The sequence below is a fragment of the Grus americana genome, chromosome 11 (assembly GCF_028858705.1).
Source record: "Grus americana isolate bGruAme1 chromosome 11, bGruAme1.mat, whole genome shotgun sequence".
Classification (NCBI taxonomy): Eukaryota; Metazoa; Chordata; class Aves; order Gruiformes; family Gruidae; genus Grus; species Grus americana.
This window is the reverse complement of record NC_072862.1, coordinates 14,914,589-14,938,732: the sequence shown is the minus strand read 5'-3', so window position 1 is coordinate 14,938,732 and position 24,144 is coordinate 14,914,589. Positions and strand designations below refer to the sequence as shown.

The 24,144-nt window shown below is 34.1% G+C and overlaps 1 protein-coding gene across 16 annotated transcripts in view; it reads right to left on the bottom strand.

Annotated features, from left to right (window-relative positions):
* Positions 1-24,144, bottom strand: part of ERC2 (ELKS/RAB6-interacting/CAST family member 2) — a 509,200-nt gene that overhangs the window by 294,197 nt on the left and 190,859 nt on the right. For 7 of the 16 annotated variants that reach the window (XM_054838820.1, XM_054838822.1, XM_054838825.1 and 4 more), the window contains 4 exons: positions 13,006-13,143; positions 5,443-5,583; positions 4,753-4,893; positions 1,282-1,317 (listed from right to left, as the gene is read on the bottom strand). In XM_054838820.1, coding sequence (XP_054694795.1) covers positions 1,282-1,317; positions 4,753-4,893; positions 5,443-5,583; positions 13,006-13,143 — 456 coding nt within the window. The remainder of the gene's footprint in view (positions 1-1,281; positions 1,318-4,752; positions 4,894-5,442; positions 5,584-13,005; positions 13,144-24,144) is intronic. The other 9 variants (XM_054838826.1, XM_054838828.1, XM_054838829.1 and 6 more) reach the window with 3 other exon arrangements.

Below are 24,144 nucleotides of genomic sequence, written 5' to 3'. Positions count from 1 at the left end.
CTCTAGTCTGAAAATACATGCACAGTAGGAGTGCAAACAATATGAATAGAAACATAACTATCACAAAGATGATCCAAGATGAAACAAAAAAAGGGGGTTATCATTCAAAGGGAAAAGCTCTTTGACCAGAAGAGTGCTGGATGGTAGAGGTGATAATATCAGGTCTTATGCCACCTAGGATCTATTTCAATTCTAAAAGCAATTAACCAATAAGTTTAAAAGTAAATACACCACATTCTGTGGGACACTCTTTCCCCATGCATAAGTCATGACATATCCATTACATGGTTAGAAGCTACGAAACTTAGCAATAATAGACTCCAAAGCCGGATTCCTGGGCCACTGACATTAATGGCAAAATTCCCACTGACTTCAGGGAAGGCTATACCTTCCCTAATGCAGAGCATCACATTACTTAAGCTACAAAACCAGTTGTTCTATATATACTGTCCCAATGACATGGTAATTCCAACTATGATTACTATGTAAACTATAGCTTGTAAATTGCTATTACAGTTACATCATGTTTTCTGTCCTGTGATGCTCACAGCACTTTAAATGTAATGGTCTCAGCCAAAAAAAAAGAAAACTGTTCTCTGCAGAGAGAATGTTTGTTACTGTTCTTCCTCAAATTGGAAGAAGGAACACAGTCAAGTCAAAAGGGTAGATATTGTACAATTAAAGCAAAGTAATACTGTTTGGCTTTTTCAAACACTACCCTTCACGTTCATAATTTTATATTTCAGCATTTTCTTTGATTAAATACAATATTTCCATATTCTTAACATATATAAAGGCCCGTATGCATTCAGCATATGAGTAAAACTGATCTGAATGATTTTAATCATATAGACTCTTGACAATAGAACCAGTCACTTCCTAAATATTATTATTCACCTAATCAACTCAGTCACTTAAGATAAGATGAATAAATTAGAAGTTATTTAAGTTTGAAGGATCAAATAAAGTACTGCAGAAGGAGGAAGTAAAAAGCAAAGCAAAAAAATAAATCATCTGCATGCTTTTTCTAATGGAGAAGTTGAGGACCTAAAGGCTAGGATGTTTGTTTCCCAAAAATACTGTATGTACCTATTTAATACATTTCGTATTCTTAAAATGGCCTTGAAGTCCACAAAGTTCATTTATTTTGATATAATGAATAGAGCATAGTGAGCATCAGAAGTAATTTGCAAAGCTCCACAGAGGAAGAGCACAACACAGTAAAGTAACAGATCCTCATGCTTTCATATGTTACAGCGGGCATTTCAAAAAAGAACTTACTGGATTGTACATCTGATTGAACAACTGTTCAGCTTGCTACATTGCAAAGTTGGAAGGGAGTGAAGCACAGACAGGAAAAGAAGGAAAGATCCAGGAAAACAGCATTAGCTCAACAAAACCAGTGCATTTGCACAGAAGAACTTGTCATAAAAAAGTAGAAATTTAAGATTCTAAACATTCCTTGGTGAAAGTGAGAGGCACTGAGGAAACATAAATGTTGACTTTGGCTCCTAAAAAAGAATAGCTGGAGTAAGAAATTTAAGGTTTGTGTTACTTTCCCTTTCTCAAGTTAAATAACCCATGAAATAAAGAAAGGTGTCCACTTTTGATGATACATTAAGTGCTGGTCCCAAGCAATGAATCACGAGAAGTGCTTTTGGCTGAGGCTGCAATTTATCACCAAAGCTTCAAAGATGGTAATAATAAAAGATTAATTAAATTGTATCATTAAATTTATTACTTTCCTTTTGTTTAACACAAGACTGAATTTTCTATGCAGAATGACTTTCAAACAGTACAGCTTAGCAAAAAGTACTTTAGCAACTGCAAATATGTCAGTAAGCAAGTAAATTTAAGATAATGAAAAACAACAAAAGGAGGAAATTCTAGAGTGGATAATAAGATTATTTTTATATATATACACACACACATATATATATAAAACGCTTAGCTACCTATTCGGTAATTCCTGCTGTTCTTTCACTAGTAGCAATACAAAATAAGTCAAAAAAAAGTCTGTGGAATTTTGGCAAAAAAAGCATTGAGCATTCTTCTGGGTTTTAAGATTCATTTTTTTTTTAAATTTTATGAATTTCAATCCATAAGCTTTGTCACAAAAAGTTTAATAAGCGTGTCTATGGTTTTAAACATTATTCTGTGTACCAAAATATGGCACAATCACATGAATAATTACTCTTTACAAATATCCTATTTATTACTTTTTGAAATGTGTCTACTCTATAAAACTGAACCAGTGGTTTTAGAATCAGCATGTTTTCTCCTGCTGTAATGCAAACAATCCAGTTATGTAATACTGAAAAATATTTGGATCTAATCAGACCCATTCAAAAACATCTTTATTATAAATAAATGAATCTTATTCTCTACAAAAACAGGAAGGAGAGGAAACAAGGGAAGAGAAACTTTAATTTTTAGGTTTTTTTTAATCTACAGATTTTGTTTGGACTTGCCCCTTGTACATGTTTTCTTTCAGGCATAGTATTTACTACCATCAGTGCTCATGGAAAACTAACTCACAGCAAATGTGCACAGAATACTGTCTTCATATTTATTAGTATAATTTGTCAAAACATATAAATCAACATTAAACTATGACGATTTTACAATACTGTAGTGAAAAGTGCCTTCTCTATGATATTTTTAGAGAGAGAAGTGTAAGCTGCATTCAGATTTCTCAAAATAACAGACAGGCTTTTGGAGTCACTTTTTCAAAAGAGATATAAACTGTGCCCATTCCTTCTAGCTTCCTCAGTGGTTAATGTTCATACATAAGTACACTTATGGGACACACAGGTTAATTTACTCCAAACTGTGTTGATGTTCCCTCCTACTCTAACGCAGACATATGCAGGAATAACCCCAATTTCTGTTTCAGTTAGTTTCCTAAAGAGTGAAAACATGGTGAAGGTAGATTTCTGGGGACCAATTACTTTTAACACAGGATATTTACAGGTTTGAACATAAAGTATTTTATTAGAGAAAATGTGAATTGAAAATTACTGTTTGGAGTCTACTATCATTAACAGTCACTGTTTCTGTTCAACTAAACATGCCCACAAAGAAGGCTGTAACTACATTTTATTGTGGAAATACCTGGTCTCCTACAAATGTTGGGTGAATTTCCATTGGGGCTTTATGCTGTATTTATGATATAATAAAACTATTATGTTTTCAACTTTCATTTAATAATCCTTTGTATTTATACATAGGGAACATACTCCCTTTTTATAAGAAAGACGTCCCAGACACTCTCTGACTTTTATAAGTGCTTATTTTTCCATGACTGTATGATGTGTTTATATGTACAGTCATAAAAGATTGACTTAGGATTTCAAGTCCTTCTAGAGGATTTTTTAAGTGATCTGTATTTTAGGGGGTTTTTAACTTTTTTTTTAAATGAAAATAAGATATTTCAGATTGTAATGAAGTACATTTTGTAGTGAAGTGCAAAGTAAACAAACACATTTTTAAAATGTGTTAAAAGAAAACAAAATAATGGGGTTCCAGAGAAATAGCTGCTTTGGATATTTTAATTCTGACATCAACAGCACTTATAAGCTATCAAACATTTAAAGTAGTTGTGTTTCCATTAAAAGCTTTTGTATATGTTTATTGAAAAAGATTCCCTTCCTTCCTCTAGACAGCTAAACATCTAACACAGGCACCTAATTGCACATATTCGTTCTGAATTAAAAAAATAATAGAAGTATAAGGTTTACATTCTGGTATCCTTTATATATTTTGCAATACCTTCTTCATAGGTAAGGCTATTGAGACACTGCTTAAACACAGAGCAGGACACTACTCAACCTGGGTAAAAAGAGTGTCAGAATATTATCCTAACGGTGGTAACATTAACAGAACAAATAAATATTCTTTTCTAGAAAATGAAACATTAGATATCAATATTAAAACAAAATGTTTGACATACACTTAGTCATGAATTGCAGAAGGCAAACATAATGCCTCAACCCATCAAATACGTCATGAGATTGGTGTTCGAACAATGAGAGCAGACGTTACCAAATGACACAGAAAAAAGTCAAAGAAACAACACATGGTAGAAAAGGCATCAACAAACTTGCAAATCATTTCAGCAAAATCTATTTTAATGCATCAATTTACATAAAACCATGTTATAAAATATAGGATCTTGTGGTTTCCTCTAAATGCTTGCTTCCACTACTTGCTGAATAGAAATACTGAATTGCTAGATGAGATAAACTACGCATTATTTTGCTTAATTATCACAAATGCGTTCACCAAAGTAAAAAAAATGCCAAAATAAAACCTGGCTAGAGTTTCTATTTTGGAAGCAGAATTTTTTTGATTAAGAAGTACACCGTTTCTTGGACGAGCCTTTAATTTTTTCCCACACTACAAACATTTCTAGTCTACGTCTAATAGCAGTATAAATTCGTATACATACAAATTGCTGGTTTGATAATTTCTTTCTGCCCTTCTACTTTCCCTCCAATGTCCTGCTCCCAAGTTCATCTATTTGTAGCAGCTTCTCCAGATTCCCTCATATAGGTAATTCAAGGCTCACTAGCGGGTTCGGTACAAGCCTCTTAAGAAAAATTTAGCAGCAAGCATCAGCAAACAGCATAAGATGGGTAGATTTTAGATTTACTCCAGAAGAGTAAATAAGCTCATCTTTTTGAAATGAGGGGGTGGGATGTTGATTTTTGATTTTCTGATTGTTGTCGTTTGTTTTAAGATGGAACTTACCTTTTTCAACTGTGCTTCCAACTTACTACACTCTTCTTTCTTTTGTTCTATGGCTATTTCTAAAGACTTAAGTTTGGAGTCTCTTTTCAGCCCTGCTGATGCCAATGAAGATGCATGTTCTTTGAGATCGATTAAACTAGACTGAAAAATGACCAAGAGTAAAAAGTTAATTCCTAGTCACCAGGACACTAACTTATTGCCAACTTAGTAATCACTTGGATCCTGTTCCCCCTCCCCTTCCCCAAAAAGAGTTGACACAAAGATAAGCATTGATAGCAAAAGACACCATTTTGAGAATACAACCAATTGGAACCACAGGAGCTGGCATGCAGTGAAACACAGAAACATTCATAATAGACGAGTTGACATTATATTCTGGAGGTACAGTTACTTTGAAGTCTATTGCTCTAACTGACAAATGAAAACAGGAGCAACAATGGAATATTTGAGCCTACCGAAGGTTTATGTAAAGGAAAAAGTAGAGATAATGACACACGACTATGCCACAACTGAAGCAATATTTCATGTACAAAAGTGAGGACTATGAAGAATGCTTAAGAAAATAGCAGTTCAGAAGCTGACCATGGAAGTGGCAGAATTACTTAAAATTATTCAAGAGTAATCCTAATGCACTTTCTTTCATCATAACAACATAGATAGAAGAACATAGATTTTACTGAAAAGACTGACCTCTTTTTCTGTCAGTTCAGCTTGTAAAGCATTAACTTTCTCCTTCAGGTCTTTGTTTTCTTTCTTATAAGATTCAATTTCTTCAAGTCTTTCTCTGTCATCTCGCTCCCTTTGCTCCTTCAAGCGCTCTATTATTCTTTCCTAACAAGGGAAAGAAATGCAAAATGGAAAAGTTGGGAATCATTTTAAGAAAAGACAGAATAAAATTTCTTTACATTAAGTAGCACTTAGAAAAAAATAAACCTTCAGAAGCACAGGATGATTGAGTTAATGGTATTAAAGTCAATGCAAGATTTCCCCTGATTTCAGAAACATCACAGCAAGGTTTTAAATACTTGGTAAGAGTAACATAGTAAAGAAACTTCACTAAATATCTATATGGATATGAATATGTTTAGTCTTGTGATAGATATAGAAAGTTATTCACCTCAGCATTGTATTTCCTGTATTCATAAGTGATTGAAATCTCGAATAAAAGTTCAAAACAGAGAGGCCAGGACTGGTTTACTCACCTTCAATTTGTTTGTGGCTTTTTTCAATGCTAGTGGTTGCAAGAAGTTTTAAAGGTTCCAAATCTAATTAGAAATCAATCACTTGCTAACTATCAGTACCTTACAGTTCACATTTATTATATTTTGAGAGGATAAAAAAAAAGGTTGTCCAAGACACAGAAAAAGTACCCTGATACAACTGATGATATCGACAGGAAGTTTTTTCTCCATTTAATTAACCAGTAACCTTACACACATTTAACCTCAATCACTTTTTTAAAATATTTTGTGGACTTCCAGTTACTATTATAAGGATTGCTGAAAATCATCAGTCAAAGATTGGGTGACAAATTCAAAGGGTGAAAAGTAAAAAGCAGAAGCAGTAGCATGGTTTCATTGAGCTTTGATTACATTCTTCAAAATCACTTTCTACCACTACTGGAAGGGTGCAAATACTAATCAGAGAGCAATATTTAGGGCAACATAAAATAACCACTTGAATTGCATTTGTATTGGGAATAGGCCAATTTCAGCAGAGTATCAGGTGAACTACTAGTATCATTTTGGAAGTGGTAGTCAAGGGGGCAGTGGAAGCAACATCATTTAGGAAAGTTAAATCGACATGGGACAAAATTACATCCTGACTGATGAAGTTGTACACTGCCAGTGGCATGTCTCAGGTAGAACCATCAGCATGCTCACAGATCCTATTCGAGTCCTTTTGTACTTATGCTTGAAATCTCCAAGAAGGAGTTTAAGAGTGGGATCAATACTTAAAATACTATTTCATAGAACAGGACAAGACTGAGGGAAGGAGGAAGATCTTGTGCTAATTCCCTCTATCCATGATTCCTTATACTGCCATATGTATATACAGACACACACTGGAGATAGAGAGATACACACACACACACACGCACACTACACATATACATAAAGTTTACTTTTGCCCATATCAATATATTCTCAGCTGTGGTTATTATAGCTCAACAAACATTACAATGCAAGCAACATTTCAGCAGTTGTGCATCCCATTCTGACTTACAATAAGCTTAGTCCTTATAATGAAAGACAAAAAATTCATTATCAAAGTTAGTTTAAATTGTAACAGCACTTTTAAAAAGCACATATTGTTCAGACAATCCTGGTTATTCATTCATTTTCTCCATACACTGGGTATGATGTTCCTCCAAGCCCTAAAGGATCTTCTGAAGACTGCTCCTGTGCTTTTTAAAGCCCAAGGCATATTTTACAAAAAGCCAACTGTCAACACTTATACGCATAAAAAGAGCCTAAAGTCAAGGCTGTGATTTTCATCCCAGCAGTCTCCAACCTTGGAGATACTCAAAATGCAGCTGGACAAGATCCTGAGCAAATTGTTCCAGATGACCCTGCTTTGAGCAGCTTGGTTGGACTAAATAACCTCCAGAGGTCTTTTCCAGTCTCATTGGTTCTGTGGAATAGGCAGAGACAGTTTCTAGATTCTGCACGTCAAACACTGGCTGTTTCTCTTCTGCCTAGTCTCTGTCCCCCCATTTTCACAATTCATACCTTTGTAATACTGACCACATCAGCAACTTTGCTGACAACTGTCCATTCCCTCTGCTTGTTGTCTGCTCCTCCTTTCATACTGTGTAGCAAAGGAACTAGTTACTAGATAAATGGAACCCACATATAATGTTTTCAGAAGACTGGGAAGTTTTCCGTAAGTGTCCCCCTGTATTTTCAGCTTCTATATATCTGCCTTTTACTAAGCATCTGTTGAAGATCTCCCATTTATTCACTGTCCTATCATTTAAATGCCATATTTATCTGCATGTTTACAGTTTAAAACTGATAATCAGTTTCTGTATTAACTGAATAAATATTATTTTAAATTACCGATTCCTTCAGCCCAACGGCAAAATCTCCCTTGGACTCACACATGGCAGGGTGTCAGGTAGAAATATGTTCCTACAGAATGAAGGACCTTCAGCAGCAACATTGTTGAGTATTACACAAATGACAAACCACCAAATGTACTAGTTGTGGTTTTTTTCTTTTAATCTTACTATTAGCTGGCTTTCACTATATAGATTATGCAAGAAAAGGATGATATGGGATATTAACTTCAAGTTTATTCCTAGTAACAAATAATATAAATTCTTGATCCCTTGAATATTAACATAAAATGCCAGTCTCCACTAAGTGGAATAGTTTAATAACCATTCAGAATCTACCTAGTTATATTCAGACTTAGTTTTACACCAACTCCTTCTTGAAGATTTATTTACCTAAATGATTTCTTTTTCCTTCTGTAACAAATGAAACGTAACACTAGTTCATCTTATTAATGAACAGTATACATTTTTTCTCAGTCAATCACAAAAGACGACTAATTTATCTGTCAGCTGCATAGGGCTAAATGTCAAAAATGTGTTAAAAGGCCCTAATATACCATGTTTTACCTGATTAACAGCTAACTTGCAGAAATCCCAACAATGTGTTCTTGTTTCAGTCTTACTTGCATTGGCGAGCTTTACTTATGCACTAATCTAGGACCTCACAGGTCTAATCTATTTGCACTTTATCACAGAAGCAGGAACTGAATTGCCCCAGCATATAGCTCTATTATCAGACATACTCAATTGCTTATCTACTGTATGCTGCTACAGTAGGACCAACTTTATAAATATCAGCTTCATGAAAGCAACCTCTTGAGCTGCTTTGGGCCAGTCCAAGAGCTGAGATATTCTTTGAAAAGTTTCTTGTTAAAACATCAAGGAAGCTGATAGCAGTTTTGCATATTCTGATTTTCAAACTTTTTTTTTTTTTAATAAGAGTGGACTTATTTTTTGTTTATTGCAATGTAACCTTTATTGTTGTTAAGAATTTTCATGGCTTAGGAGAGGCTCCAAATTTAGGGGTAAGCAATTAAATTAATACTTTTTTTTCAATTTAGTTCTAAAATGCACTCAGAAGCGACTGAAGTTGCACTGATTCATTTCTGATTCCTGACAAGAGAACAAATTATATCACCAATATTGCTGAAAAAATATAAAGATTAAAAGGATTCCACTTCAGTAAATTTTGATCTTGTCTTATGATGTCAACAGTAATTTCTCATTTAATGCTACCAAGCTACCCAATCACTAAATATAAAAGAAAAAGAAAATCAGAGACATATACTTGGAAAAATCTATTTTCATTAAGAATAAGGAGCCATATTTTCTAATTCAGAGCCAAAATCATGATCTGAGTATTTTCAAGCACAACGCAGGAAAACCATAAATGCTGAAACATTTGAGTTTTGGATGTTAAAAAAAAGCTTCATAATTCATTCATATCCTATGATCATGTTTTAGTACTTATTTCTTCCCACAGAAACTAAGAAAAGCAATTAAATTCAGTTTTAGTGAATTGTGGTTAACTAAACTGGTATAAAAAAAATTCTATTTAAAAGAGCTTCCCATTATGCTCTTGGAGTATCTTCCTTTTTTTTTTTTAATTAAAATTCTAAAACCTATTGAATTTGCCTAATCTCAGAGTATAAAGATGATATAGCTGCAAACTAGGCAGCAAACTGTTGATAAAGTCTGTAGGTTTTAAGAATGCTACTGCAGATGGAAACAAGGATAAGAAAGGTTACTCCCTGACAGCAGCTAGAATTAATTGAAATAGGAATGAGACACATACATAAAGATAAACTGTTAAGGTATTTAGCTGCCAAAGGATAGAAGAAAGCTGGACGTAATAGTTCACTTGGAACTTCTAGAAGACGCATACTGGCTTCTTTCAATGTGTAAGTACATCCCAGAGACTACACTTAAGGATCGAGAAACCTACCCTTGAAAGCGTGGCCTTCAAGAAACTTACAATGGGAAAGAAATTGTACATGATTTCTCTGTACAATAAAAATCATACAGATGGATGCTTTTACCTTGGAAACTTCCTCCTCATTGTGTCTAATGCTCTAAGATCAAGTACCTTGTTTCTCAAAAGCTCATATTACTTCTATTCTGCAGTGTTGCTTTTCTCCTTCCTTTTTTTTTTTTTTTTAATCGATTATACTAATCATTCCCCAACTATAAAAAGATTTCCCAGTAGCACATAGTGACTGGTCACACATTAAAATAAAAAAAAAAATATCAGAATAATCACAAAGTTGAATTTTTATAACATGGTTCTCTCATAAGCAAACTTAGCCAATGAACTTAAAGGACAGGACAATATTTTAAGTCTTTTGGAACTGATATTCTATATTCTAGATTTTAAAGTTTATCATGAATATTGCTACCTAGACTGCCAGCCACTGTAAATCATGCAGTAACTGTGTAGGAGCTATATTGTCATGTATCTTTTCAGAAACTGGACAAATATTAATGATTTAATTAATAACTTAGTTAACCTTACAGATCTCAAAATACAGAAAAATGGTCATAGGAAAATTACACAAATTCAAACAAATGAAAAGTTTCTGTAAAAACTCAACCCACATATTCCTATTCCAAGAGAGACTAATGCCAACTTGCATAACGATTTGGGCATGCTATAAAATAATTGACACTCTAAGGTACAAAGCTCATTTGTGGAAAAAGGCTATTTAATAATTCTGTGTATCTTTTCCTTAGGTTAACAAAGTAGTATTTCTGAAGTAATACAGAACGATAAGCATATCACTTACATATAGAGTTCTTCTCTACTGCCACCTAACTTTTATACAATCTCTGCATAAGTGATTGAAACAGTCACCAGACACCATGGCACAACTCAGCTTCACGCCACTTCACAAAAGCATTGGCTTACAAAAGATCCCATTGCCTTCATCAGCTGCACAAAGCCAGAAATCTCTGTGGCAGAGGAAAACATCCCATAATATTCATTGCACATGTGTCTCGGAGTAGCCTGCAAACACTGCAGGAAAGATGCCATTCTCAGCTGACTGTATGGAAGCAAAGTGATTACTTTGTGCAGAATTCAACCTTAGGGACCTCACGTGAGTTCTAATCAATTCCACTTGGAAAAACCACTAATCACACTGATTTTTTTTTTCTTTTAAAATGTCTGTTCATATATATCCATGCAATTCCAAATGAAGTAGACATGAATTGCAAAAATACATTTCAGAAAAGGATCTAAGTTTATCTAGCTTTTCCAAAACATTAAAAGTAGCATCATTTATCAGACTTTGAACCTTTATTACAGCAATCAAATTAAGCTTGACATAAAATTTCCATACCCTCAGGGTCTCTAGTGTTGTCACATTTCAAGTTATCATATACACAAAGAAATTCTATAGCACAATTTTTAAACAAACACTGGGACAAATCCTCACTACAATATTCAGAAATAATGCATCTTGAGTTTAGTAAAATTTTACAATTTGTATGTCTGAGAACAACAGACTATTTTCAGATACATACAAAACTTCTTCAAAATTATAAAAACTTTTACATTTATTTATTAAATTTATTTCAACAGATTTTATAATGGTGCTGGTACAGAATGACTTGAAAACAATAACTGCCATTCATTAATTTGGGTTAGGTTTTAACCCAGTACTACTTAACATTTTCTATTTCTGGTAGTGAGAGGACTACTATACATGTTCTTTTCAATACCTCCACACTTGCTGTTTCTACTATGAATCCTGGCAAACTGTCATTACTTTAGTATTTTCAACAGAGAAAAACATTACAATTGAAGTCAGATTGCAACCTAGCAAATTGCCCCAGCTAAGAAGTATTGCATAAGTGCATTTTCTGTGAAGAGCTGCAGATATAGCTGAGGCAGAAAGTGGGATACAAGATATCTTTGGCTTTTGACGATCTGCTTCATGCTCAGTTGCACAGGAGAACTTTGCAGTGTGACACCCGCTCTGCTTTCTGCATTGACAACAGTAGCATGATGGTTAAAGGACTGTTTTAAATGCTCAGCTGCCTCTATGGGCATTTTGGGAAAGTGACAATGTAGACCAATCCAGAAAGACAGTTTATGAGGAGGAAAACCAGGTTAAAATGTATTTTGTGTCATTTTTTAATGATATCCTGTGAGATTGGTGAGCACTGTGTCCAGATTAGCAGTGAAAGATTAACAAAATGCATATATGTTCTCTACTGCATAAATGCTGCAAGCTTATCCACACGAAGCCACAGAAGTAATAGTAATGCCAACTTTTTTCACTGTTGTTAACCAAGCAAATGTTAGTAAGGTGATTAAACATACAAAGAAATCAAAAATCCAACATTAGCATTTCAGGTGTTAGTGCCAACACCACAGTGGCATTTTAAAGTCATGTACAGTTATAAACACCTTCCTAAGATTACACACTGCAGAATGGCACATAATAGTTTAACTAGTTGTACTCACCTGTGCACATGTAAATGATACATATTAAGATCAGTGAGCTGCAAAAAGTGGATACTCGTACTAATTTTTTTGGCATATAAATTCACTTGGATTACCTTGTATTCAGAGACAACTGAAAGAAAAACCCTGACCACACTGAAACGGGTAGGAATGTCGCCACCAATTTAAACAGTCCAATTTTATTCCTTCTGCTAGGTATTTATAAATTAAGGTCATATAGTTTTCAAAGAAAAAAATAATTCTCCACTTTTTTATGAAAAACAGTTTCTCTTATAAATTAAGTGCAGGAAATCAATAGCGTTAACAGCAAGCCAAGGTAACCATTGGTACAGTCACTTGCTGTTGGCTCTTAACAGACAACAGAATAATCAAGATGACAAAGCCATAAAAATAGCAAAAATTCTACCTTTTTTAAGTCAGGTGTCCATGCCTTTCAGTTCTTTCAGGGAACAACCACTCATCCCATTGACTAAGGGAAAATCTTCCCACATCCTGGGCCATTTACTGTGTCCCAATTTAAAAGGACATCCTTTACCTCAGAGTCCTGTTTCAGTTCATCAGCTGGGAATCACTCTTTGCTCATCCTACCAGAACAGAGGCACCTGCTTTTCTGACAACCCCCATAGGCTTTGTTACAGGTGCCAGACCAACTTAAAAAGACATTTTCTGGACAGGCTTCACCCACAAGAGCAGCACATAATGCTGTTCCATGAGAAAACGTTACCTTTTCTGACAGAGCTTCTTCTAAGGTTGCTAGTGCCGTGTCTGTGTTACTAGAATCCGTCTGCAATGACTTCACTCTGTCTTTTAGATTAGTTAGTTGTTTGTCTTTGTCCCTAAGTTGCTCCTGTAGATTTTCAATCTGAAAATAAAAACAGATGATAATATTCATCAAACTTGTCTTAACATTCGAAGAGGGACTTGGGTGCCAGGATCAATTGAATGTATACATATCATGTATATGATAACACATGCAGTATATTGCCATGGAATAATATCAACATTTTTTAACTTCTGTCCTTTCTATTTTTTTTCCTTTGCTAAAAAGTATCATTTTCTAATAAATTCTAGGAAAAATCTCAGCGCAGTCAGGTATTCTATTATTTAAATATTTTCTGATACTAATCACTTTAGTTTAAGGTCCTGCATTACCTCAGAAATTCAAAGCATGTGTGGAATTACCCCTTTAGATTATTCCAGTTGCAATAAGGAGGACAAAGAAAGGGAGAGGCAAAGCGAGTTCAGTGAGCCTTAAACTGAAGAAGATAGATGATAATCTACCTATCTAAAAACCTCTTCTTCTACGATTCCCTGCTGTAAAGGAAACTCACCTGGACAGAGATCAGGATGTTTATATTTCAACAAACCAAACCCAGAAACAAAACCAAAAAAACCAAACAAACAAACAAACCCCAACAACCCCCACAAAAACCCAACCAACCCAAAGGCCACCATTTCCAGTCACCTTTTTCATCTCCATAAAGACTTAAGGTATGTCACTCCATTTTGGACAGTAAAACTGCTTTAAACAGGTCTAGTTCTTCCTCTGGCAAGTATTTAAACATACTGCTAAGATACCTATAAACATACTGGTTTGTTAAAGACGCCATGATTTATAGTGATTAAGTCAGAAAATTTTTGCACAAAAAATTATCCACAGGACCATGTGGATTTTGGAAGCAAATCTGAATAGAAGCACTCAGCTTCTGATTGTCACGGAAAACACCTTCTATGGCTGTAAGACACTATGATCTTCCGGGCATAATGCAGAGAGGACATGTGGTATCTCACATGTGTACAATTTTATTAATTGTCTGTTAGAAGACTCAAACTCCCTTCATCCTACACTCTCAGTGCCACTCACTATTATGCCACTGGCATAAAACCAAAATTTGTTCCATAATACTTAGCACAAATAAACAGTAACAAGAAAATTAACTAATTATTTTAGTATGCCACTTCATATAATATGACAAAATATGCCTAAATCCATAAGGTATCATTTGTTCAAAATTGGTTTTAAATATGCTGTTAAAATTAGACAAATTATTACTGTCAACAGAGATTCCAATTATTACTTTCATCAGTGATTTTACTCTTTGGATCATGTTCTCTTGCTACTGAAACGAATGGGGTTTTGCTGTTCATTTCATAAAGTAATGCAATTTTTCTCATGGCCAATGTCATTTCCATTTAAAGCAATTCAGATTTTAACAGAAGCAGGATCCTTCATAATTACTGTTAAACTGTATTTTAAAATTCTTTTACAAACCTGAAGCCAAATTCAATGCATGTCACGAAGTCAACAGTCATGTCAATAAAAATTTGGTCTCCATATGCAACAATGCATCACCATAATCAAACACACTTTAATTTGGGGGATACTTTGGTAAAAATTCTCGTCCTACTACATTATACATGTGCAGGAAAAAAAGCCTGAAGTTAAGTTTTGATATCATATATATCTATAACTAAAAAATCATAAATTCCACAGTACAGCTGTGTGCACTGTATAAAGTTTGTTTAAATAAATTTAAATTTTAAAAGAACTTAAAATAAAAGCAAAATAAAATTTGAAAGTACGTTTGGAGGAGCACATTCCAGTTAGAAATTATAACAGTATGGCAAATACAAGTATTGTACTTTTTTTTTTTTGTATGCATAGTTTGGTATGTCAGGTTACTGCTATGGGTCAAAGATTCCACTTGCTCAGTAACCTATAAAATACTAAGATATATATAGAAAGGTTTTTGGGGAAGATGTGACAGAATAGTTCACTCTTGTAAATGACCTCTTGTAATATTTTTCTTCGTGTGTATGTTTTATACAGATACAGAAATAAGATACATGTGTTAATGAGTTAAGAACTTTTTATTTTATGGCATGTGTATTAGTCACATCTAAAATTACATTAACTGGCATTCAGAGGACTGCACACTATGTTTCTTTCTTTACTTTCATCCAAGTATTAATGATTCCAACAACTACCTCATGACACCCTGTGGAATACTTAAGCAATTGCACATTTCAGTTTCACCAAAATAAATTCTCAAGCAAAAAGGAAATAAAACAGGAGAGTGAATATTGATTACATATTCTTTGAAACAAAGTTAAGATCTGGTCCTTTATTATCATCAGCTTGACCTACCAATTCTAGGCACCCTAAATTAAAGTACTTATTTCCTATGCACAGTGCTTATCTGAATTCCACAGCATTTACACGATTTCCTTCCTCTTAAAACTAATTTAAAATATGATCCAACCCTTAACCAAGAAAACATGTTCTAAAATTATTCAGCATTTACAAAATTCTTTCCTCAGAGGTAAAGAGAACAGGCAGCAAATTAAAAACATCCCCATTGAATCACAACTGCTTTAAAATAAGTCATTCAATGCATAGTCCATAGATAAAATAAGAGGAAAGGATCTGATTATTCTTCTATTTGTGCCATATAAATCTGAAGGAAATACTTTGATGGGAACAGGACCACACTGGGGTACGTGCAAGTAGAATCAGTACCGCCCAGTATTTGTTTGCTTGTTGGGATGGGCACGGGATTAGTAAAGATCTGCTAATGCAGACAATATTTTATGACCAGTTCATCACAGAGTTCTCTCAAAAAGATTACAGGAGACAAAGAGATTGAGCAGTCTCACATGCTAAAATCTTGGAACACCAGATATGATTTAGTTCTTCCCAGGTTTTTTTAAACACAGAAAGAACAACCACCCCTCTGGTAACCTCTGTCATTCTCCAACATATATTTGGGTACAGGCATATATGTAAGGATACAATTTTATTGCTGAATAATGACTTCGTTTTGAGCATGCCTGAACCCAATTTATGACAGGGACTGTTCAGACTTTCTTAATCCTCAAGCACGTATATTTTTATCTGATAGGAAATTAGTTACTGTGGAGTTTTGTCAACATGTAATTCTTACCTCTGTAAACTGCTATGTCTCTGTGCCATGAGTTGTATGAAAAAAACCTGCTCCACTCTTTCTGTATTTCAGAATGTGTGGTAATGTGAGCTCCCAGAGCTCAAGACAGACTTTATTCCTTTTTTAAAAAAACAATACCCTTACAGATAAATGTCTTTTCTATGAGGCATCCTGTCAATAAACTGCAAGTGCTAATCTTGTCACTTTTTGGCGACAGTCTCAGGAATGCTTCTTAAATACTTAAGGGATTAAATTAAATCTCACCCGCAGACAAGCTTTAAAATTCTACGGTAACCCAAGTTCTCAAAACAAAATTACTTTCATTATCAAAATTAAGGTACTGTACTATGGAATTTGCAAGAAAATAATATAATTAAAGAAAATGTTCCATGCTATAACAATTTGCCTTTAGAGATATGCATTAAAGTATAAGAGAGTTCAACACAGTGTAAGAGAGAATTTATCAGAGACTTCCTAGGCCTAGCTAATGAAACCATGAAGCCATATACTTAGACTTAGTTCCATATATTTTCCTCTCTGTTCTGTATTTGCATTTTAAATAACTCAGACAACAAGTATTTTCTAACACTGGCTTTTTTAATCCTAAAATTCATTTTGCTCTATTCTAAATTTCTCTAGGCAGAACTCTGAGATTTGTTTCGTATTAAAACACAGGTCATCTCAGTGAAGTAGATCAATAATATAAGATTAGTTTAAATTTAAATTTAAAATTGAAACAGTGGAGCACATAGAACTTTTGTATATATCATTTTCATTTTTTACTAAAAAAAAAGTCTTACTATTTTAAGAAAACAAATTCTACTGAACAATTTCTCAAGCACTGTTACATTTTACTTTAAACAGTTAATTATGAGAAATATGAGAAAAAGATTTAATAAACAACAGCATTCGCATTCATCCAACCTGAGCATTAACTATGACTACTTTAAACCTTAGTATTCATTCACAGACTTCAGCTGGTGCCTCATAGATAAACATAACAAAAGACAAAAATACATAACTATTAATCAAAACAGAAAAAAATAGTTAGGTGTAGTTCAAATGAAAATACTCTAAATATCTACTCACACACAATTTATTTTTATTAGTAAGACTCATGATAAATGTTCTGTCTCCTGTGGTCCTTTTCAGAAACATCTCAGTATATAACAGGACATAAAACCAGCTTTGGTAGTGACTCAGTAAAACAGATATATCTTCAGATGTCCTAACATCTCCGTTCATTTATGTGTGTGTGCACGTGCATAGTTTGTAATGCCCAGAAAAAAACTGAAATAATTTTTCCCTACCATGTCTGTAAAAATATTACTACCTGAAAGCTCAATATACAGGTATAGGTTTTGGAAAGCACTATAGACTTTTAGCCAGAAATGTTTAACAAATTACGTACAGTTATCAAATATCAAGTCAGTCAAAATAGTTTAAAATTAACAGGTTTTACAGCAGCTATTTGAATTTCAGAGGGAGAAGCTATGGCTCCATAGCTTTCCACTAACATTCATGATTTGACCTAAATATATTTTTCAGTTTAAGCAGGATTTCAATTAACAAAATGAGTTCATTGAAGGACAACTTCTGGTTCAACAGTTTGACATTGCAGAATTGTCTTTTGTTTTGAAAGAGACCAGCCCCCAAAGTGCTTCGTCATTCAGTACCACTAACTTTCACTTTGGTTTTCTTCCTTTTAAGTAGGTAGACAGACGAGCACTAATTAGGAATATTTTTTCAAAAGTCAAAATACATATATATTTAGATTCTAAAAATTAAATTAAATTTTACATTGAAAAATTATACTATAAAACCCTTTAAAATATTATAAAATGGGGTTTTGCTGCTTGCAACTAAATATATTTATTGAAGTGTAAGGTTTGCACTAATCTTTGGCTTTACCAAGGCAACTGTAGGAAAGCTTGCTCATCTTATTGTGACATGATAAAATACTCTTGGAGTTCATAAGCAGTTCCAATAGCTACCGGAATGCTTGATTATTTCTCAATAGAATAAAGCTTCTTACCTATAGTTGCCTATTGCACAATATGTTCTCAATTTAAAATATTTCCAGAGTGCCTTCCTGTTACTGCCTTCCAAATTGGAGTAATACAGCAACATCGTACTTAATTCGGATTACAACATACCTCATGGTTCAAACAGTATCTTTTAGCTTTATAGTCTTTTGTTATTTTGCCCCACAAGTCCTTCTTAAACATCAGATATTTTAGATGGCACAAAGCATATGACCAGCTCAATCCTACACTGTCACTATGACAGCGGATTACTAAATCAGAGCTGGTAAAGGTATTTGTAAAGCTGTCCATAAATTTTACATAACCTTTTAGGTTATGTAAAATATTTTCAACCATGGATACAGTGTGTGGCCAAGGAGAGAGCAGTCTCCAAACCAATGGGTCTGTAAGGTTTTCACAAAAGACGAGTGATCTCTCCGAATAGAATAGGTTTTACCTCAAACTTCCTTCAGGACTACAGTTCAAAGTAGCAAAGTGCAGCTGCACAGTGACTGTCACAAAGGAGCTAATGAAACAAATGCTGCTTCAGACATCAGCCCTCACATTAACCTGATGACAAGAGCAATAGAGAAGTGGCATGAGCTAGTAATTACCCTACTGCTACCTTCCCAACTCACATAATCCAAGCAGGAAAGAAAACAGTCGTTCAGAATTTTGCTCTACTTTACAAGCTTAAAACACAGATGTAAGCCCATAATAAAAAAAATAAAAAATTTTTAAAAAAAAAACAAAACCAAACCCCACCCACAGAGAGAAAGGTAAACAGAATATGTTTCTGGAGGTACCCTTACATTGTTTCCCTCCAAAGTCACAACATTTCTATACGATGCATTTTCTGCTTCTTCAAGCTCACTGAGTTTTTGCGATTAGGATTACACAGCTGATCAGATTAACACTGTGGTTTGAAAACTTACTCTCATAGTTGTTCATTATTCTTATACCACCAAAGACTTTTTTTTTTTTTTTTACCCACTACATTTACATTACTAAGAACCACCTGGTCATGCCCATTTTATCCAACATAACAGAATCATCTTCCCTTTTGCTTCATTTGCTAATCTCTACATGCGAACTTGTCTCTAACAAAGTAGCCAGTTCTTTGGGCCAGGAGGATGTTCGTTCATACAGTGTTTACGCAAATAAGGCTTCAAATTCTAATTGGTGCCTTCACATAAATAGTGCAATATAAAATATTACATCATTTCACAAATGAAATTGAAGCATTTGTGACATTAATTTTTTCTCAGTGATATCAGTTCAGCTCTACTTTTTAATCATATTTTGCTGGGTAATGTTATCACATTATTTATTGTATTAATGTATATAATGTCATTTAAAAACAATTCTGTATAAAACAGCTCCAACAAAACAACACAAACTAATAACTTACCTAAGACATACCTTTCTCTATACTTACAAAATGCTGCTATTGTACAGTATTAACACTGACAACCAAAAACTTATGGGGAAACTATACCCCATGGATTTACGCTGTCCCTTGTAATATGCACTGACATGCTAAGTAAGCCAAGTGTACCATTTCATAGAGAACAAATGTCAGGTCTTGGGATGACATACTAAATACATACTAAGTAATTTTGTTAGGCAAAACTCTGTGTAAAGACAGTTGTGAAAGGCTGCATCAAAATTTGATCTTTGCCTTGATCAGTGGCTAGAATAAATTCTCTTAAAAAAAAATGAGCACTCTGATTTCAGATGAAGTTCTGAGCTAGAGGAAAGAGTGCTTGCTCCATTTTTGTTACCATTTGTATTCCAGTACTATCCAAGATTTATGAAAGCTCTTCACTCACATATTTATCTCCAATTTCTTGTTAACTTGCAAAAACTGTCATTAACATACTAAACAAAGCATTAAAATGCATACTGCAAATTACCCCACATAAAAAGTTAATGGAAAAACAAATTGATATAATGGGCATGCATATTATATGTTTGCATCTGGTATGAAATAATGCAGAAAAGAGAGGGCAACTGAATTTTATTTATTCACAAGCAACAACTTATGAAGCTGAACGCGTAAAGGTACAGTAGTGTCAACAGGACATGAGAGAGATTATCAACTGCATACACTCTTCAAAAGAAATAAGCTATGCAGTGTGTATGGCTAACTCCTTAGGCAACTGAATAAGGAAAAAATATCTGAAGATACTACAATTAGAGAGAAAGAGGACATGCAAGATGACAGGTAAAGATGACATCACACCTCTAAAAGAAAGAGTTGGAAAATATAACAAATATGCAACCAAAGACCAGAATACAGAAAACAATACTTCGGATGAAAAAATAATGTTCTTACTACTGAATATGAAAAGCTGTAGTAGCAACCAAATACAAAGAAAATATCAGACAAACAAAAACAAGAGTTTACACGGATGCTGACATCTGGAGACGGGAATTTTCAAGGAATGAAATGAAGAAAAAAAGAACGGGAGGCAGGAAGAGAGAGGTATAAAAGCTATGAAGGAGTAAGCAACCAACATCAGCAGCAGCAAACACAAAAGAAAAAGTAGAGGGCAGTTATAATTTGATTTGATCAGAAGGATCAACATTACAAACCTAATAATCAGGTCTAAAAACTTTTCTAAGAAAAAGATGAGAAATGGTGTATTCAAGCTTTCTTGGGATTAAATTTAGTTCTACTTCAAAATATAAACTTTTTTTTTTGTGTATGAACAAAACCAAAACCTACAATTCAAACAGAAAACTAAAATAATTTCAAAGTCAGTGCACATATGTTTTGAAAATGGTCTGAAATATTTCAGCCACTTCCATCACTATGTCATCAAATACCTTTACTGCAAAAAATTAATATCATCATCTCTAAACAAGAGACACTCAACAAAAGACTGCCCAGAAAAAATACTGTACGGATACATAAATTTCTAAGAACCACGAAGATAAAAACTAGAAGAAGATGGCAGCACCAGAAGTGACTCTCTCATCCATGAACTGCCAAGTCTGTCACCAGAACTCTACCAATTCCTCTGTTTCATGCTGAATTCCCCACTAGCACCAACAAGGCCTCCAAGAGGAGAGAGCAGAATAACCAGGACAGGGCATTCCTCTGCCTGTAGATGTTACACTTTCCGTTCAAATTATTAGTAATGGCAGCAAGCTCTGCAGAAATATCTTTCATGTCTTTTTCTCTCAAACCGCAAAGTTTGAGATATTTTCAAAGCCATTAATGAGAATTCAGATACTTATTTTCCAATGTGGCTTTCAGTCTCAATTTGCTTTTCTCTTGAATTTTAAATAAATAAATAAGGCTGAAAATTTCATATACAATTTTTATACCTAGGTTAACAGTTGGATTCGATGATCTTAAGGGTCTTTTCCAAACTAAATGATTCTACGATTCTGTGAAATGTTAATAATTGGTCCCAATATTTAATTGTTATTCTGGAAAGGGAAAGCAGAACTCATTTTTATTAATATTTTTGTATTTTTACAGTGTCTGAAATATAGTATGATTGTAGTAATATATTAAACTTGATTGCAAATACTTTATCAGAACTCCATAAAATAATAGGGAAATGCATTTCTTACATTTCCTTTTCCCATTAGTTGATAACTAAATGAACTGCTTTCAGAATTCTCAGATACTTCACAGGTACAGTAACCTGAAAAGAAATAAGGTCTTCACAGATTTGCAGTACCTTAAGTCCAGTTTCCACAGAAGCTCTACAAACAAAATTTCAGCCCTTGAACCCCTCTTAGCTGTCACAGAAACACATAGCTGTAGGGCTCTGTCACCTGAATGGGACTAATAATTGTTTTTATATTGTAACTTACTACAAGTGCTTTGTCTGGTTTGCTTACAACTAATCTCTGTCCTAAGGAGCAAGTGATTTAGGATACAGGGATATTTTAAGGTCTAGAAGACATTCTTGATACTAGTTTAGTCCCGTACGTTCACTCTGTCTACCCATCCATTTGATAGTCCACTGAAGACATGCACTACAGTATGGTTGTAAAGCTGGAAAGAACAAAAAGGATATGATTAATGAAGACATGAAATTTCCATTGATATCAAAATTCTGAACAGATGTTACACAGTAATTAAACTTTCCTAAAAGTAGGCTGAGGAAAGCAAATAAGTCAGTGGTAGAATCAAGAGATCTACTCGCATAACGTGCAAGTATTTCCCATGTCAGTATATGTTCTGTATGATTCAGTTTGTTAACCATATGGAGTAACAACTGAGTATTAGTAAAATCTTGGGAAAAACAATACAGAAGCATAAAGTATCATTATGGTATCTAAAAAAAAAATCCAACAGGATTGGAGGTTTACCTAAAGAAAAAAAAAAGAAAATATATTTGCCCCTTAATTCAGGAGAGGAAAAAAAAAAAGATATAAAGAAGGAAAAGAACCTATGAATTGTTGATGACTAAGAAAAAATGTATATAATTTACTAGGAATATGCAGTCATATTCTCTGGTCAGTACCTGCAATAAAGCGTCATTATATGCGACAAGAAAAAAAATTCTCTATATTCTATAATTGGAAACATCAGCCTACTATCTCATGAACATGTTACATGTAGAAACTGGGAGCATCCTATAGCATCAATAAATAGAACCAAATGCAACTACAATGGGGGATCCAAAGTGATAAATACCTTTTCTTCTTCAACCAAAACAAGCATGTTTGCTTGTTTGATTGTGCAATCACTGTAGGAAATATTTCACCCATTTTTACTTAATGTGAGATTCTAGATTACTTCCACAATACATGATTCAAATGTACGGGTACAGGAAGGATTCAGAGGAATCAACAAGCATTAAAAGAAAGAAGACGTGTGCTGAGTTTTCATACAGAGAGAACAAAACTTCCCTCGGGCTGCTTAGGAAGGGATCTGCCCTCAAGTCAGCTGATACTTTTACAGGGCTATAAAAGCAGGTCAGTGGGCAAACTGAGCCAAGAGAGGAGAAGGCTGTCACACAGAAAGGAGCTCCTGGACTGAAAGCTTGGCTTCTGTTGCCAGACTCCAGCTGAGAAAGAGCTGGAACTTAATGCTAAAATTAACCTTCACCAGGAAGCTAGCCAAAAGAAGCCTGGGCTGATAATATCCACTTGTGTATCTGGAAATACTCAGTCTCTGTCTCCTTCTCTTCAGGGACCAATAAATTCTCAGAACAAAACAGCTTGACTCTTGGACTCTTCTAAGCAGGACTCACAGTCTTGTCAGACATCCATTGAAAAGTTTTTTGCTCTCATTATATGTATTTATTGTGATATAATTCAAAATGCAATAGGTATTTTCCAGATAGTAAACATAATAATAGAAAATGGGCTAACACATAATTCCAGTTATGACATACGAAGAGGTGGACATTCATTTTTAACAAGCTAATGCTTCTTATAACAACCGTCTGTATATAGTCAGGGCCAGATTTTCAGGCTGGGTTGTTTGAGTATGAATTCCTACATCTCACAACATTTTACATGTTACAGGGTAATGACAGATTGCTGAACGTTTTTGAAGTCGAGCCCAAGTGCACATTGAGAGCACCCAAAAAATATGACCTGTATTACATCTCCAAGCTAACCATGAAAAATCATACCTTTCTGCTCAATCCTACGTTTCAGCTATTTGAAGACATCTGACAATTTGTTACTTAGGGCCAGTTTTGTATTATTCAGTATAGGTGCATATAAAATAGGATATGTTAGCTTACACAAGAATTTTTTCAGGAAGATTTTACATGGAAAACTGTTACGCTATGTAGTATGCAAGCCAGAGAAGTATATATACTCTAACATATGCTAATGTAAACTCACATGTAGAAAAAAAAAGCTGCTTTGGCATATTTATACTTCTAATACAAAGCATTTAAGATGAACAGTTTT